Here is a 17,307-nt window from a genome sequence, read left to right as displayed (position 1 = left end):
ATCACAAGCAGCCACATTATTAAGGTGATCGACAGAAACGCACCACTTTCAGCTATCCATACTTGATCAGGATTGTAGGCAGCTGAGCAGTCATTGCAGTCAAGGACGAAGGAGGAGATTGACCTTGAAATGCACAATTGGAGCGATGGTAACAATCCAAAGCACCATGCATCTTTTTACCACAAATTTGGCACTCAATTATCATAGACAAGGCAGTAGGATTAGGAGAAGAATGGCGATGGTAACAATTAGCAGTAGTGTGCCCATACTTACTGTAGATTTGACACTCTGGAACTGCAGATTTATTGGTAGAGAAACCATTGCGAAATCCAGCAGAGGACGGACGGAATTGAGATGAACCAGATTTACCAGAACCAAAACTGCCACGACCATAATTGCTGTTGAAATTAGGACGAGGACCAAAAAAACGCATGTTAGATCCACCATAGCCAACCGGACCTTGCACCGGTGTAGGAAGCAAGCCTTGACCAAACGAAGGACCATAGCTTGCAGACCTAGGAACAGAGTGTGAATTCTGGGCAGATTCAGAAGTAAACATTGCAGAATGTGTCACAACCCTAGCCTCAGCGGTTTACTCAGCAACAAGAAGTTGAGCGAGGAAGTCTCTGAGAAAAAGTGAAGTATCTCGAGCAATTAATACAGTTTTGATGATATCATACTCCGGCGGCAAACTGTTGAGAGTAGCGATGACAAAATCGTCATCAGAAATCTTCACACCAGCAGAATGCAATTGATCTCGAATATGCTTCAAACGAAGAGCGAATCATTCGATCGAGTCACCACCTTTCTGCGTTGTTTGCCATTCAGTCTTCAAGTGGTTGATACATGCTTGAGAAACTGAAGCATAGGGACCTGTAAGATTAAGTCAGGCCTCACGAGCAGTGCGACTTCCAATGACATACTCAAAAGCTTCATCGGAGAGAGAGGCAATCAGCAGACTCATGAGAGCTTTATCAGTGCACAGCCATTCTTTGTAAGCAACATTGACTTCAGCGGTAACAGCTTCCTCATCCAGAATCGCAAATTTCGGAGGAGAAGTCACAGAGCCATCAAGATGTCCAAAGAGGTCGTAGCCCTGTAACACCGACTCAAGCTGATAGCTCCAATTCAGATAGTTGTCCTCACTCAAGCAAATGGTAAGCATGCCAAGAAGACTCTCAATCTTGAGAGAGGAGGTAGACGAAGAAGACGCCATGAGATTGAAGAACTCACAAGCAAAGAATTTAGGGTTTGAGAAAATGTTGGGAAAAAAATATGGATTTGGAGAAATCATGCAGCAGAGAAGAGAAAGAAGAACAGGATTGAGTCCTGGCGACTGATACCATGTTAACAGTATAAGGAAGGAGAATTGAGGCTGAAAGAAGAAGTAGAATATTGAAGAACTCAGAAATAAGAGAGAATCTCCTTTCTTAGATCTTCAATCGCCTGAACAATTAGAGAGCGACAGTGTTTTATATCAGATGTGAGTATGTGAAATATCTCATTCTACCTTGATTCAATGAGTTCATTGCAAAGGACACCAAAAAGAATGGTGAAAATAATTAATGCTTCTAAAAGTATATACATTAGATATTCATAAGTTTAAATTAAATTACACTTTTGAGTTACTTAAACCAAAAAAATTTCATAGTTTTGACATAAATTTTTATTATTTTTAATTCAATAATTTTCAACCAAATTTTTCCGATCAATGTGCCGTTATCTCTCAACAAATGATATGTACTTTTAAACTGTTCTTAGCATTATTTTTGGAGACTTTTCAATTGTCCATATATACAGCTAGTCACCGATTTATAGAGCATACCAACACCAATAGACCCCAAACCTAGCTATGCGATGCAGCACACCCATTGGCGGATTCAAGAAATTTCCTTCCAAGGGTCAACGTCTGAAAGTTAAAAAAATTTATACAAAATATACTCATAAAAATGAAACGATAATATTATAATTCATAATTCATAGAAAAAAAAGATCACATTACAATTGTCCACGATGAGTTTCCATATTATGAAACGTAGCATTATAGTTTCATTATCAATACAAGCAAACACATCTTTCTCAATAAAAACAAGTAAGCTATCAATCAACCATTGATCTCCCATTCGGTTGCGAAATGGACCTTTCACAATATTCATAACAGAAAATGCTCTCTCCACAGAAGCAGCTGCAACAGGTAAAGTTAAGGCTAATGTGAGAAGCAAATAAACATAATTATATGTTCTATGCAACATTTTCTCCACCATTTTTCTTGCAAAGCTACCAAACCCTTTCAATTGAGAAAAATCGGTCATCGTATGCATATGAGTAATATAAATATCAAGTTGATCTTCAAGTGCCAAGAGATCTCGGGAATTAAAATCTTGAGGATAAAATTCAGCAAAACGAAGTAGCTTTTGTTTGTCAAAAGCTATGAATGAATCATCCAGACTCAAACATGCCAAACGAAGAAGTAACTCAGTATTTACCTCACTGAAGCGATGATTTAATTCCGCAAGTTGCCACTCAATGATTTGAATAAAGATGTCCACACGATAATGATGGAGGTGTGTTATTATAGGAGCTCTCCGATGTGATCTCCATTGAGCTACATATGCATCATCCATGTTTGGAACCAAGATATCATGTTTGGCACAAAAGGAAGATACTTGATCAAGCAAGGCTTCAAATGCATTCTCTCTCATGTGTTGTAGTTGGTCCTTGCAAACTTTGACTAAAGTCATTGCATTCTCAATATCTTGGTCTTTCCTCTGTAATGCTTGTGACAAGTCATTTGTGGCTCCCAATATAGATCTCATGAAAAATAGGTGAAATACAAACTCAAAAGATTGTATTTCTCTCAATGACCTATTTGCTTCACCTAGATTATCAGTGGAGCCATCCTCAATAATAAATTTGAGCACTTTCACCACAGATTTAAACATGGAAATGATACTAAGTAATGTACCATAATGTGAGTTCCAACGTGTATCACCGGGACGCTTGAGACAAGTTTCTTGATTTAAGCCTCGTCCTGTTGGAAAAGTATCTTTTTCTAGAGCTTCCGTAACATCCTTTTGTAGTTGATCTCTAAGAATGTCACGACGCTTGCACGATGCTCCAACAATATTAACCAAGCTATTGCAAGATGTGAAGAAAGTGGCAATATCAGCATTTCCCTTTGTCACGGCCACAAGAGCTAATTGAAGTTGATGTGCAAAACAATGAATATAATAGGCACAAGGATTTTCTCTCAAAATCTGTGTTTTAAGACCATTGAACTCACCCTTCATATTACTAGCTCCATCATATCCTTGTCCTCTTAGCATGGAAATGCTCAATTCCTCTCTTGCAAACAATATGTCAATAGCCTCCTTGAGTGAGTTTGATGTAGTATCCCTAACATGTTGAATGCCCACAAACCTCTCAATTACATCCCCACTTTTGTCCACATAACGAAACACCACCGCCATCTGTTCTTTTACTGACACATCACGTGATTCATCAACTAATAAAGAGAAGAATGCACCATCCATATCCTTGATGATTTTCTTAATAGTTTCAGTGGCACAAGCATTCACAAGATCTTTTTGAATTGTTGGAGCTATTAACTTGAGATTCCCGGGAGCATTTTCTAACACAACGGCCTTCACTTTCTCATCATGATCAGCAAGAAACTGTAAGAGCTCTAAATAATTCCCCTTGTTGCTTGAAGTGTCACTCTCATCATGCCCACGAAAAGGAAGACCTTGCCTCAATAAAAATCTCACACAATCAAGAGAAGCTGTCAAGCAAATACGATAATCAATACGAGCTTGCTCTGATTGCTTTATCAAAGCTGTTCGGATGTGTTGCTTTTGATTCATAAGATCCACACAATATTGTCTAGATTGATTATGAACACTTCCAACAGGTCCAACATGTTGCCTAATTTTATCTTTCTTCTTCCAATTCCTAAAACCCATCTCTGTGAAGGCGTCGCCACACCCTTGACCAATTCTGAAATTGGATTTGAAGAGATAACAATAAAGGCAAAATGCAGCATCTTTACTAATACTGTACTCCAACCAGTCAAACTCATCAAACCACTTGACATTAAAGCGTCGATCATACCCTGAAAGATCAGTTTGTGGAAATGTGTGATCCTTGGGCTGACATGGACCCTTTTGTAGATATGCTCTTCGAACTTCGTCTCTAATGTTAGGATCATAATCCAACATTTGAGGTCGAAGTCCAGGGTCTGCAATAAGATTAGCTAAGATATCTTGCAACTCACTTTCTTTCGAACTATCCACATCTCTAGAAATATCCACATCTCTCGAACTCGAACTACCCACATTATCCGAACTAGAAGTAGTTGATGCGAACCTTCTCTTAAAGTATCGTTCCATAACTGTATTGGTAGAAATAACTAATCAAACATCTACAATATTAAAAAGCCATAACTTATGCAAACTAACCAAAATAAAACTCAACAACTAATCAAATTTACCAATTATTATCTAACATAAAACACTAATTTATTCAAACAAACTAACCAAAACTAGAAGCCCTTAATTTATTCAAACTAACCAAGAGATATAATCTTACATAAAAGTAAAATCCTAATTTATTCAAACTAACTAACCAAAATCAAAACCCCTAATTAATTGAAACTAACCAAGATAATCATATAATCTAACATAAAAATAAAACGATAATTTATTCAAACTAACTACCCAAAACCTCTAATTTATTCAAACTAACATAAAAGCCCTAGTTAATTCAAACTAACAAACTAAAATAAAATCTCAACAACAAACAACAACAACAACTAATCAAGAAAAACACTAACATATAAGAATCTTTACTAATTAATTAAAGCATAAAATAAAATCTCAACAACAAAAACAAATTAGGATAACATATCTTTACTAATTTTAAATTTAAAGAAAATAGGACAAATTTGAGGGAAAATCCACCTTTGAAATCAAATTGAATTTGGGCACTTATTCAATTTTCTGCTGCCACTTCCGCCGGCGCCACTTTCTTTACCCTCCACCGGGGATTTGTGGGGGGAGGGAAAACCACCGATGAATTTGGAGGTTAGTTGTTTTTAGTTGGGGTTGGAATTTGGGTTGAGAACTTGACATTGGTGTTGAAATGGGTTGAAACTGATTTGGGGGAGAATTATCGGGCAGCACGCTTCTGTGCTAAACCTGTGCCAAAACGACGTCGTTTAATGATAATTAAAAAAAATTATTTTTTGACGTCAAGCGCGCAAAAAAAAAAACAAAAAACACTTAAATGAAATGATGTCGATTTGACGTTGAGCGAACAAAAAAAAAAAGGACGCGCGCCCTGAGCGCAAGCCTCTCCAGCCACTAGCGGACCTAGTAAGGCACAAGGAGGTGCAGCTAAAAAAAGGGTAAGTGCAACGACTTCGTTTTGACGTCAAGCGCGCAAAAAAAAAAAAAAAGGACGCGCCCTTCGCGCTAGCCTCTCCAGCCACTGCCGGACCTAGTAAGGCACAAGGAGGTGCAGCTGCACCTCCCCACGCCGGAAAAATCATTGTAGGTGTTTCAAATTATTGCTTTGCTCAACTGGTGTACAGATTACCTTATTTCCATTTTCAACATTTAAGTAAATAAAAGTAAAAGGACAAAGACATTTACTTAAGTTTACAATATAAATAAGGAAGTACCCCCCATTTGGATTCAAATAAAAATACTAGAAAATCAAATTCCCACCAAATCAAAATATGAAAATTCGGTTTTAGTGTAAAATACGATTTAGGCTAAAAATGATGGCTCATTAAGTCAATATATACTTCATACTAAAATTCTATAAAATCAAGTTTTCTTACTTGATGTGTAAGGAATAAAACCCGCAAAAAATTATCTTGAGAAAATTATTATTCTGAAAAACCATTTTTCATACTTAGTCAATATTGCACTTCCGCTAAAAAATTTATGGGTACGCCAGTGTCTCCAGCTGCATAGAAGTTGCCCCACTGGGGCATTTCGTCGAGCACCTTGCTAGGGTCAACATGGGCGGCTCTATTGAAGGATTTCAAAGGTTGCAGGGATCAATTGACCACCCTTACTCCTCTGTGGATCCGCTACTGGGCACACCGATGCTAATGTAGAAAATGGCATTTTCGTTTTGAGTTAGGTTAGTCCATATTCCAAACTCATCAAATTGATGAACAGTCAAAATTCTTTCATCCTATAACGTAACCCAATATATAATCAAAACTGCGGTCAGTTTATGAGTTAGTTACGTAAAGTTCAAAAATATAGCATTAATAAACATGTAAGCTCACCTCCTTTGACGGCATTTTTCCAGTAAAAATTATATAGAGCTTGTTATTTCTAAGGGAAAAAAATAAAAATTATACACGTAATTAATATTCACTTTGTATATGAGATCATGTGTTCATTCTTTTCATTCTAATATCATTTGTATAAAAAAAAAAATATATATATTATATAATTGAATATAGCCGGTGGTCTAAGTGTCACCTCTTTGTGTCCAAGTATAAAAGTTTCGTCGGTTCGAATTTGAAAGATATTCTTTAAACATACGTAGCAAGTAAATGAAAAGAATTACATATGGAAACCAAAAGCATGTGCTCAGTCTCTTGTAAATCAAATGAGAAGGCCCAAAAGAGTGGTTGTCCGCCATTAAATTATTGATCAGATTAATATAGAATAATTCAAGCTATTCTGAGCTTATGCATTTAGGTCCGTATATTTACTCGTATTTTGTTAAATTTAAATTATTCAAATAATCTAACGACTTAATACAAGACACAACATCAAACATTTAAGTCATATTATTTTAATTTTCCAAAACTCATTAAACCCTATCCTTAACGGCGTTGAAGCTGCTTAGTTTTAACCCAAGCGTGTTTCTTTCTTTTTCTCCCGTACACACACAATACTAGCCCTTCAAGCACAAACACTTGAATCTGCTATACCACATACCACTCCAATCACGCACACACTACCACCCAAAGCATAGACATTATCACTGTTAAACCAAATATGTTAGGCATATTCTAATCAGTGCCCGTCAACTTAAGTCATATCATTAATTACAAACTCTTTACATCGAACCAAATAAATTAAGAAATCTAAATGAACAATGCTATACAAACTTTTAGAAAATTGAGTAGACTCAATCCCTCTTTTATTTTATTTTAATTTTCATTTTCCAAACCAACCCCACTTCCCAAACCCTAGTCCAAACCCAAATAGCCACTCCCTCAACACACATCAATAATGAAAGTGGAAAACTCTTTGTGAAAAATAAAATCACAATAAAGTGTTTGTGTCGAAAACACAAAATATATATGAACAAACAGATCATACCATAATTTAAAATATCGATAATATCGACAAAATATCAAGGATATTATCGTTTTTTCGAATCACAGATATTTCGAAACATATCGTATAAATATCGATAATATCGACGATAATATCGGAAAATATCGACTTCGATAATGTCGCTCACACTTCAGCAATATTTTGTTACAATATCGCTAAAATATCAAAAATATCGATGTAATAAAAAAATAAAAAAGGGAAAAAAGGGAAAAAAAAAAAGGAAAAAAACACAAAGGGGATTCAAGGTGTTTCCTCTTGTAAAGTCATCCTTGCTTTGCTTTGTATTGTGGTGTCCAAGTGGTAAGTTCTTTTTTCTTCTGAATATTGAGACATGGACAGGCAAGGAATGATGGACCTTAAATTTCTTAATTTGATAATGTTCACACATGTATATCATTATTTTATTTTATTTTGGGACGTATAAAAATGAGACTCTTGAAACCAATTTCTTCTTAATTTGTATAAAAATGGGGGCCATTCTGCACTGTTTACTCGTAGAGAAAGAGGCAAGGCGATTTTTTCAAGAAGATGATTCGTTATCTATAACTTCGAACTCTGTTGGAGTGGGAAGTAGTAACTATGATTATACTCATAACCAACCATTTCCCCACCCTTCATATCCCATTCCTTTTGGGAAGGAATCGAGCAGCTCATGAAAATAATCCAAGACTCAATCTTCAAATGATTTTGCTCATGGACAGCGTCAACCAATCTCTGATCCATATGGGTGACATGTTAACAATTACATGGAAAACTATTTTGGGGATTTATCATTTGATGACTACTCTTCACAATACACTTACTCTACACATAGAGATGATGAAGATAATGAAAAATTTGAACCTCATAGGAACTCTATGTGGTACTAAGTCACTTATGTATCTTACCATGCAATGTATAAAATGTAAAATATTGTAGTAAATCATTATATATAAATGATTGTGGTGTGTTTAATATTTTTTCATTAATTACTACATATTTTCTACACTCACAGTGTTTGTCAGCTCGCTATATAATCAACTTAAATTAGTTAAATCCATCATGCAATGCATTTCCTTCCAATTTTTTGTGATAAACTAATAGATAATTGACTAAATAAGCATCCTCCAAAGTTTCAATAAAAATTTCCAAGTTTTTCTTACAATTTCCGTGGTTTTTATTCAATTTTTATCAATATCGATAATATCCCGATATTTCCATCAAAATTTCCGTGTTTTTGGACTACCAATATTTCCAATATCACCGATATTTTAGACCTTGAATCATACAAAGTCGTGTTTTCATATGTTCAAATAATAACCGATCGGTTTGTATGATATGTTGCAAGAATATAAAATATATAGCAATTTAGGTTTGTATGATTACTCCAATATGTTAGTCTAAATTAGGTTAGTCTAAATATATAGTCTAAACCGAAGTAATTTAGGTTAGTCCAAATATATAGCAATTTAGGTTTGTATGAATTCTATCATCCTATCAAGTAATCAAAGTCAGTCTAAGTTCAAGAATACATTAATAAACACGTAAGCTCACCTCCTTTGACGGCAAATTTTCCAGTAAAAATTATATAGAGCTTCTTATTTCTAAGGGAAAAAAATAAAGAAATGTGCAAGAGGTTTGTAATACACGTGATTAATATTCACTTTGCATATGAGGTCATGTGTTCATTCTTTTCATTCTAATATCGCTTGTATAAGAAAAATATTATATAATTGAATATGGCCGGTGGGCTAAGTGTCACCTCTTGTGTCCAAATACAAAAGTTCCGTCGGTTCGAATTCTGAAGATATTCTTTAAAATTACGTAGCAAGTAAACGAAAAGAATTATATATGGAAACCAAAAGCATGTGCTCAGACTCTTGTTCATCAAATGAGAAGCCCAAAAAGAGTGGTTGTCCGTCATTAAATCATTGATCAGATTAATATAGAATAATTCAAGCGATTAGGTTACTGAGCCTATTGCTATATGTCTAACCAAATAATCATACACGAGGCAAAAGCAGTGCATATGCATATCTCTATGTACTTAGCATGAGTCATGACATCAACATCCTGACATCTCCCAATAGTTTAATGAGTTCATCAAGTAATTCAAATTGGCCATCGTGCTTCATTATACTTCATCTTCCAAAACGGTTACAACTCCATAAAGAATTTTCAGAAGTAAACTTGAAAAGCTTTTCTATATTTTCTTGCATGACTTAAACGTTTTTGATTGAATTAGTCGCATCTAACAAGCTGGTTGACCCATTGATCTTCGACTAGTACTATTCGCAATCTCTCTCTCTCTCTCTCTCTCTCTCTCTACTAATTAGCGACCAATCATATGGAAGAAGTGCTCCTACATATCAAATCAAGGACAAAATTAACTTATAAATAACTTTAATAATGATTAGAATAATAAAGTGCATAAATTAACTAGCAATTTTCTTAGCTCAACGTTGCAACATAAATAAGATCTTTTAGACATCTCTAGCTACCACCGAAGTTCCAATTTGAATTTCTTTCCACTAATATATGGCTAAGGTGTGTCCTCAAGCTTCCCAAGTTCTCTCTATCCCTCCCTACATGAGTGGCTCTTCAAAGAGAGAAACATATACCATTTGGATGAAATCACTTGTGTGCCATACCAATGGTTGCACGATCTATAATTCCAAGGGTGACGTGGTTTATCGAGTGGACAACTACGACAAAAAGTGTAGCAACGAAGTTCATCTCATGGATCTCCAAGGCAAAGTTCTTTATACCATACGTAAAAAGGTAAATACATGAACAAATACAGTTGCGTTTTCTAATCGCGAATCCGAGTACCTTATGGTTGTAAATTGCTTTTGATTTTGTAGAAGTTGCAAGCTTTTGAACGATGGGATGGCTATAGATTGAGCGCCCCTTCTAAAGTGGAGAAGGAGAAGCCTTGGTTTCAAGTGACAAGATATAGTAGAATGTTTATGGGAAGCATAGCTTGTCAAATTACAGTAGATTGTGACAAGTACTGGATAGTGAGATTGGCAGGCAAGAGTACTGTAAGATTTAGAATTGTTGACGTTAATGGAGATATTGTTGCAGAGGTGAGCCTAGCTAGTCTCTTTAATTGCTATATATATATATATATATATATATATATATATATATATATATATATATATATATATAAGGATCTACCAATACATATTTTATCACTATAATTAATTTGCTAATAATTTTTTTAAAATTCGTTTTATGGGTTTGTGCAGGCAAAGCAGAAGGTATCATCTTCTGGGGTAGTTCTGGGGAGTGATGTATTAACTCTGGAGGTGGTGCCTCATATGGAGCATGCCCTTATAATGGCTATAATAGCTGTGTATGGATTGCTTTGTCGCAAAATGTAAATGGTCCATCTTGTTTGCATAATAGCATGGTTATCTCCAACTCCAAGCATGCAAGCAAATTAAGAGGAGATTTCTGAGTTAATGTTATGTTGTTTTTCCCTTTAAATTCTATGGTAATGACATAGATTGTGTGGTTAAGCTTGTATATATTCATTATTTAGTTAATCACTACTTTGATATGCATCCAAAAAAGATCTCCTGCTCAATTGATTACTACTTTACTCTCAAACCAGGCACGTACTGCCGCTGAAAAATGCTGCCACATTGCGATCTTGAATCACACATTTAGACAAGAACTAACTTAATTAATGGTTCAAATTCGCTATTTGACGTATGAGCACATCATATTCTAAGACAGTCTGGCAAAAAAACATTAATATGTAAGTTGGATTGACTGATTTTTTGACAACATCAACTTTTCGGGTTAGTGATTGTCTAGTATATTTCAAAGCCTTCTTTGCAATAGGCCCTGAATTTTCCTCTTTTTCTCTCCCACCTATATATTTGTCTCAAGGCGTAAATTTTCGGGATTAATGGATGTCTAACATTGTATATATCTGATCATTCATTTTCAAAACTGTTGAGAGACCTAGCATGAGTTTATAAGGAGATGAGTTACTCCCATACTGCCAATTCATTTTAAAGTGAAACCTCAACTTCCTTAAGAAATACGCTATATATTTTAGTCTGAATTATTGATTAGGTAAGCTGTTATTTAAGTGTCAATTAGCTACTTTTTTAACGTAATGCCACCACCGACTTCTTTGTTTACCTTTTGGGAGCATCGAGCAACCGTATATAAAAACTCTTTCTAGAAGGATTATTCTATAGCTAGCTCTCTATATACATCAAGATCGTCGAGCAAGCAAGAGCCATGGAATTAGAGAGAGAGCCAATGAGAGCCCGGCGTTTAATAATTTTCAACAGAGAATTCCAATTGATTCTTGAGACATTGAGCTATTATAATCATAATAATGCACGCCCCAAGTGCACAATACAAAATGAACTTCAACTTCACTTGACAGATAATTTATTTGTAAGAATCATTTCATCATCTGGAAAGATTGAATAAAGACAAGCTATATATATATAGTTGAATGTACGTATATAGTTTAGAATTTCAAGTCCAAGAAAAGCTGCAAATTTCTACTTGGTGTGCTTCTTAGAAGTACCAAAAAGACGCATGTAGGTGTTTCATTTAGCACATTATTTTGTACGGATACCTTGCCTATAATTGTTTATGGCCAATCATTTTGCGATATTCCTTATACTTTTTTTTCTTTCTATTTTTTAATATCTTTTTAGTTTTAATTGTACTATTAGGAATCAAATCTCCACACCTTCCCTATTTTTGTCATACATATGTTCTTGGTGATGTATGTATGTCAAATTATTTGTACGTAGAGAGAGGGTATATGCAGTTATTATGAATTTTCCATTTACATGATATTGCATATACATAGCAGTAAAGTTTAATACTTTCCATCCTTTCATAATGTAAATTGCTATATATGTACGTAACAATTGATAAAAACATTATTGGGAGAATTTGAACATAGGATCTTAAGTTCATATGGTATTGCTCTTAAATTTTAGCTCAACAATGCATTGTAAAACTTGCCATCTAGAATTGATTTAACGTTATGTTCTAGCTACTTTAGAGACCTAATAAAGATCTTTCTAGCTACATATGCTTCTCATTTGTCCATTACTTCTTTTTTTTCTTTTTCTTTTTTTTTTTTTTTCTTTTTTTTGTTCTTTTAGACTTTTTGCGCGACAACACAAACATGTTCCCTCCATGTTTTTCTGAGGTCATCTCTTCTTTCTTTAATCTATTACAGCTAAGCACACCAATTTATTATTAATTAATTAATTTTTTGCACTGTTATATATAGGAATTTGTTAATTAATTATGTCGCTTCCACGTTGGCAGACCCCACGCAATGTGACAGTTTTCGGGGCCTCAAATTAATAGAAAATTAAGATAAAATCACAACAAACGAACAACAACCCATAAATTATATAAATTAATTTGCAAAACATAAAAATATGTACAGAAAACGGCGAGTCCTTCTTAGCTAGCCATGTGCCATCAAGATCACCATCCGAATAATGTTAAAATCCCCTTTGTAAATTAATCTATTGCATATTTCATATAATACTCGTGAGAGCCTAGAAGAAGTCAAAAAATGTCCAAGATAATTTCAATAAGATATAAGAAGCTCTTAAAACCAATGTTTGTCAAACCAAAATTATAATATTTTGATTAAAAAAACCAATTAAAATTAAAATTTATATACAATTTCTAGGCACATATCCCATATGCTTCTCATTATTTTATGCAATTACATAATTGTGTGCACAAATTAAACGTGGAGTTCTTGGATTAAGAAACTAATATTTAATTAGACTGCATTAATTATACTCTCATTTTGAGGGAGTATAAATTACAAACTTGATTGAAGTACTCTCATCATCACACACCAAGTATCTTCTTTCACAAACCAAAGACTAAAGTTCTTTCATCTCTAATTTGCTCCCAAATGGCCAAGGTTCATCCTCTTTCAATATCCAAGACTGACGATGCTTCTACTGCTAGCACTTCCTCATGTTCTAATAACAAGTACGTGACCTCAAAGAGAGAAACATTCACAATATGGATGAAATCGCTTGTGATGCAAGGAAAAGGATGCACTGCGTTTGACGAAAATGGAGAGATCGTTTATCGAATCGATAACTACGACGCCAAGCACAGCAACGAAGTTTATCTCATGGATCTCTGTGGGAAACTTCTCTTCACCGTGTGTGAGAAGAAAATGTGCTTTTTTCCAAGTTGGAAGGGGTATAAAAATAATGGTGCCAATAAGCCATTGTTTCAAGTGAGAAAAAGTTGCAGATCAATTCTTGGAAAGAAAGGGTTTGCTTATAAAGTAACCATGAGATCTGATGGCAGCTGTTACCGGCTAGAGGGTTTGAGTGGTAAATCATCAGAATTCAGAATAACAGATAGCAATGGAGGAGTTGTAGCAGAGACAAAGAGAAAGCAGTCAAGTTCAGGAGTTGTATTGGGAGATGATGTGTTCACTTTGGTGGTGGAGCCTCATGTTGATCACTCCTTCATCATGGCCCTTGTCACTGTTTATGGCTTAATTAGACATCAAATATGACTTAATTAGAGCTGTCTCAGATACATATATGCATGTATATACTATATTCTTCTAGTGTGCAGATCTAGAATGAAATCAACTGAGTCTTTTTTGGGCCAATTTTGTACTTATAGTGTTCCATAAGTAATACATGACCACTTTATCAAGGAATAGGAATTGATTCTCATTTCTCATTTCCTCTTCTCGTTGGCGGTACAAAAAGGAAGTATTTCATGTTTTGATTATCAGTCTATACTCATCTTGGCTTGCGTTAACTATCTCTTAAAGACAATGACCATCACATGGAAATCAGAATTTGATAGGAGTTTTTATTTGGCTTGAGGTAATGAAGATCCATTAATCATGTTGTGTATTAGACCGGCATGGCCACTACTAAGTTCAAGATTATTGTCCCTAACTTAATCACATAAATCTAATACATTGGTTGGTTAGGGCGAATGCACCCATTCCAGTGTGAGGTTTTAACTCGAAAGACGTTTTTGCAATTCTTTCCATATTACTATGATAAATTAGTTAAAGTAAAAACAATTGGTGAAAGTTGCCCTCATCTTCCTTCCTCATCTTGTATAATGTTTAATGTAATTATTCGGAATGCTTAAAGACTCAATTAGTTTATATCCTATCAATTTAATTTGTAATTTCTATATCATCAACGATTCTGTGAAATTTGCCCATGCTGTTCCCAAAGCGGTAGGCAAGACCACACAATGTGACAAGTACTGAGGAGCCCTAACTACTAGATCATAACCGCGTGATATACCCTCCATAATTAAATTATGATTAAAATCACAACCACAACTAGCTAGAGATATAAGAAATTGATATATATGTAGATTAAAGCGCGAAGTCCTTGTTAGCCAGCAAAGTGTCACCCTCCGAATAATGTTGAAATCCCCTTTATTATTTTTCTATTGTATATGTATATATAGAGCCTAGAACGAGTCAGAGAATGACAATAAGATCAATATACGTATTTCACCAGACCACTTGAAGTGTGTGTGTATATATTTATATATCTAATTGTTTGGACTTAGATGTTCATTCATGGGCCTAAAACGAGTGAAGCTTCTAAATAACGACAATTGAAGAAAGACAATGATTTGGGCCTAAAAAGAGACTTTTAAGCCCACACGAGTGGTTTGAATGACGAAAGAAGCCGATCTAATTGGCTGAAAAGATTCAGACTTCAACACCAATATTTCAAATAATTCACCAAGTATCTCATTTGTTTTGATCCGAGAGAATAATAGGAGCCATAATAGTAACAAAAGTGTGCCATCGATTCTAATCTGCAGCAACAAAAAAAAAATAAAAATAAAATAAAAATAAAAATTAGCCATCCTAACAACTTTAACTAAAATTTAGTTAGAAAAATTAATGCAAAGGCCCCTTTTTGGTCCTCAGCAAAATGGTGATTCAACATTTGGAGGCGGCCCAAAAAAAGTTTGTTCAAGGGGGGGAATACAACAACAAGCAAAGTAGCAAACATCTCCTTTTCCTTTTTGACTCAATGCGACAAATAGCCACGTCATAAATTTAAGTTCTTTAGTTAACATATTTGGGAATAGAATCAACATCAATGTATAGTTACATTGTTCCTTTTGTTCGTTAGTTTATGGCAGAGTGCATGCACAAATTGGTAACCATAACTAATTAAAAGATAAGCACTCAATATTAATATCATACTCATCCAAACCAATAATTTGTTGGCGAAAGATAACATTGTATAAGTGATTCATTGATATAAGTGGATTAAGAAATTCGATTGATATAAAACTTTGACGATACGAGAGAAATTTATTAATCAACAAATAAAAAAGAACCCTAACCCCTAAACCCAACTACTAGATAACCGCGTGATACACTCCATTATTAATTTATGATCACGTCAGAACTAGAGATAACTACTTTTTTGTTTTGGTATGATAACATACATTACAACTTGAATACAAAATAAAAATAATAAAAATAGAAAGCATAATTAATTTGAATATTTCGTATAATTTTCTATGCACAAAGGCATACATTAAAAACGTGGATTTCTGGATGATCATATAAACTAATATTGAAAACATTTTATAAATTACTAAGTAACTTGAATGAAGCAGTCTCACACACACACATCGAGTATTCTCTTTCATATCTTCACACCCAAAATGGCCAAGGTTCATCCTCTCATAATACCCAACAGTACCAATAGCGATGATGCATCTTCAAGCTGTACTATTCATACACATATGACTTCAACGAGAGAAACATTCACAATATGGATGAAATCGCTTGTGATGCAAGGAAACGGATGCACTGCGTTTGATGGAAATGGAGAGGTCGTTTATCGAATCGATAACTACGACAACAAGCACAGCAACGAAGTTTATCTCATGGATCTCCGCGGAAAACTTCTCTTCACTGTGTGTGAGAAGAAAATGTGCGGCTTTCCAAGTTGGAAGGGGTTTAAAATTAATGGTGCCAATAAGCCATTTTTTCAAGTGAGAAAAAGCTGGAGATCGGTTCTTGGAAAGAAAGGGATTTCTTATAAAGTAACCATGGGATCTGATAGTACTTTTTACAGATTAGAGGGTTTGAGTGGTAAATCATCAGAATTCAGAATCACAGATGGCAATGGAGGAGTTGTAGCAGAGGCAAAGAGAAAGCAGTCAAATTCAGGAGTTGTATTGGGAGATGATGTGTTCACTTTGGTGGTGGAGCCTCATGTTGATCACTCCTTTGTCATGGCTCTCGTTACTGTTTATGGCTTAATTAGACATCAAATCTGACTTAGGATTAGCTGTGTGAAATAGATATACATACATACATATATATACTTGTAGCAAATGGTGGTTCTTAGTGAAATCAATTGAGTTTCTTGACCAATTTTTCTCAAGATTCCAACCCTTTTGGTGGGAATTCCACCCCACTTGTATCAATATGGGATATTATAAAGTAATTAATTATTAACTCAGTTATTTTCATTTTCTAAAAGCTCCTTTCTCCAAGGCTTCTCCTTAGCCAAATATATGCTCCGATCATGTTAATTACTTTGATTCTTCTAAATTTGAAGAGAGAGGCCAAATATATGCTCCGATCATGTTAATTACTTTGATTCTTCTAAATTTGAAGAGAGAGAGAGAGAGAGAGAGAGAGAGAGAGAGAGAGAGAGAGAGAGAGAGCATGTAGAACCTTCAAAAGTGAGTAGATAAAATGAGAAGAGAATCCCATTTGTACAAGCTAGTTGGACTTTCTACATAAGGAGGCGGCCTTTAAAAAGTTATAAACGTGGCAGAAGTACAAGCAAAGTAGCCAACATCTCCTTTTCACTTTTCTTTTTTTTATTCTTTTGACAACACAAATATGTTCTTTCCATGTTTGTCTTAGGTCACATCTTATTTATTTAAATTTTAA

The 17,307-nt window shown here is 34.7% G+C and overlaps 4 protein-coding genes across 4 annotated transcripts; 3 read left to right on the top strand and 1 right to left on the bottom strand.

Moving 5' to 3' along the window:
• Positions 1-1,846: 1,846 nt before the first annotated feature.
• LOC117628993 (zinc finger MYM-type protein 1-like) lies at positions 1,847-4,388 on the bottom strand. Its single transcript, XM_034361526.1, has 2 exons — positions 1,998-4,388; positions 1,847-1,909 (listed from the first exon to the last, which is right to left on the bottom strand). The coding sequence occupies exons 1-2, from the start codon at positions 4,386-4,388 to the stop codon at positions 1,847-1,849; spliced, it is 2,454 nt and encodes an 817-aa protein (XP_034217417.1).
• Positions 4,389-9,887: 5,499 nt separating this feature from the next.
• Positions 9,888-10,738, top strand: LOC117629197 (protein LURP-one-related 4-like). Its single transcript, XM_034361707.1, has 3 exons — positions 9,888-10,130; positions 10,214-10,438; positions 10,604-10,738. The coding sequence occupies exons 1-3, from the start codon at positions 9,888-9,890 to the stop codon at positions 10,736-10,738; spliced, it is 603 nt and encodes a 200-aa protein (XP_034217598.1).
• Positions 10,739-13,281: 2,543 nt separating this feature from the next.
• On the top strand, positions 13,282-13,905 carry LOC117629297 (protein LURP-one-related 3-like). Its single transcript, XM_034361839.1, has one exon. It carries the CDS (start codon positions 13,282-13,284, stop codon positions 13,903-13,905), a length of 624 nt encoding a protein of 207 aa, XP_034217730.1.
• A 2,108-nt stretch (positions 13,906-16,013) lies between these two features.
• LOC117628621 (protein LURP-one-related 3-like) lies at positions 16,014-16,828 on the top strand. The gene has a single exon (XM_034361113.1). It carries the CDS (start codon positions 16,062-16,064, stop codon positions 16,680-16,682), a length of 621 nt encoding a protein of 206 aa, XP_034217004.1. The 5' UTR covers positions 16,014-16,061; the 3' UTR covers positions 16,683-16,828.
• Positions 16,829-17,307: the final 479 nt, after the last annotated feature.

This window comes from Prunus dulcis, chromosome 5 (genome assembly GCF_902201215.1).
Source record: "Prunus dulcis chromosome 5, ALMONDv2, whole genome shotgun sequence".
Taxonomy (NCBI): Eukaryota; Viridiplantae; Streptophyta; class Magnoliopsida; order Rosales; family Rosaceae; genus Prunus; species Prunus dulcis.
The sequence above is the reverse complement of the archived record's forward strand: the minus strand, read 5'-3'. Positions and strand labels throughout refer to the sequence as shown.

Coding starts and splice junctions, on each gene's coding strand:
- LOC117628993 (XM_034361526.1), bottom strand. CDS start 4,388: ATGGAACGATACTTTAAGAGAAGGTTCGCATCAACTACTTCTAGTTCG. Junction 1,910..1,997: donor TCATCGTGGACAATTGTAAT/GTGATCTTTTTT, acceptor TTTAACTTTCAG/ACGTTGACCCTTGGAAGGAA.
- LOC117628621 (XM_034361113.1), top strand. CDS start 16,062: ATGGCCAAGGTTCATCCTCTCATAATACCCAACAGTACCAATAGCGAT.
- LOC117629297 (XM_034361839.1), top strand. CDS start 13,282: ATGGCCAAGGTTCATCCTCTTTCAATATCCAAGACTGACGATGCTTCT.
- LOC117629197 (XM_034361707.1), top strand. CDS start 9,888: ATGGCTAAGGTGTGTCCTCAAGCTTCCCAAGTTCTCTCTATCCCTCCC. Junction 10,131..10,213: donor TTTATACCATACGTAAAAAG/GTAAATACATGA, acceptor TTGATTTTGTAG/AAGTTGCAAGCTTTTGAACG. Junction 10,439..10,603: donor ATGGAGATATTGTTGCAGAG/GTGAGCCTAGCT, acceptor GGGTTTGTGCAG/GCAAAGCAGAAGGTATCATC.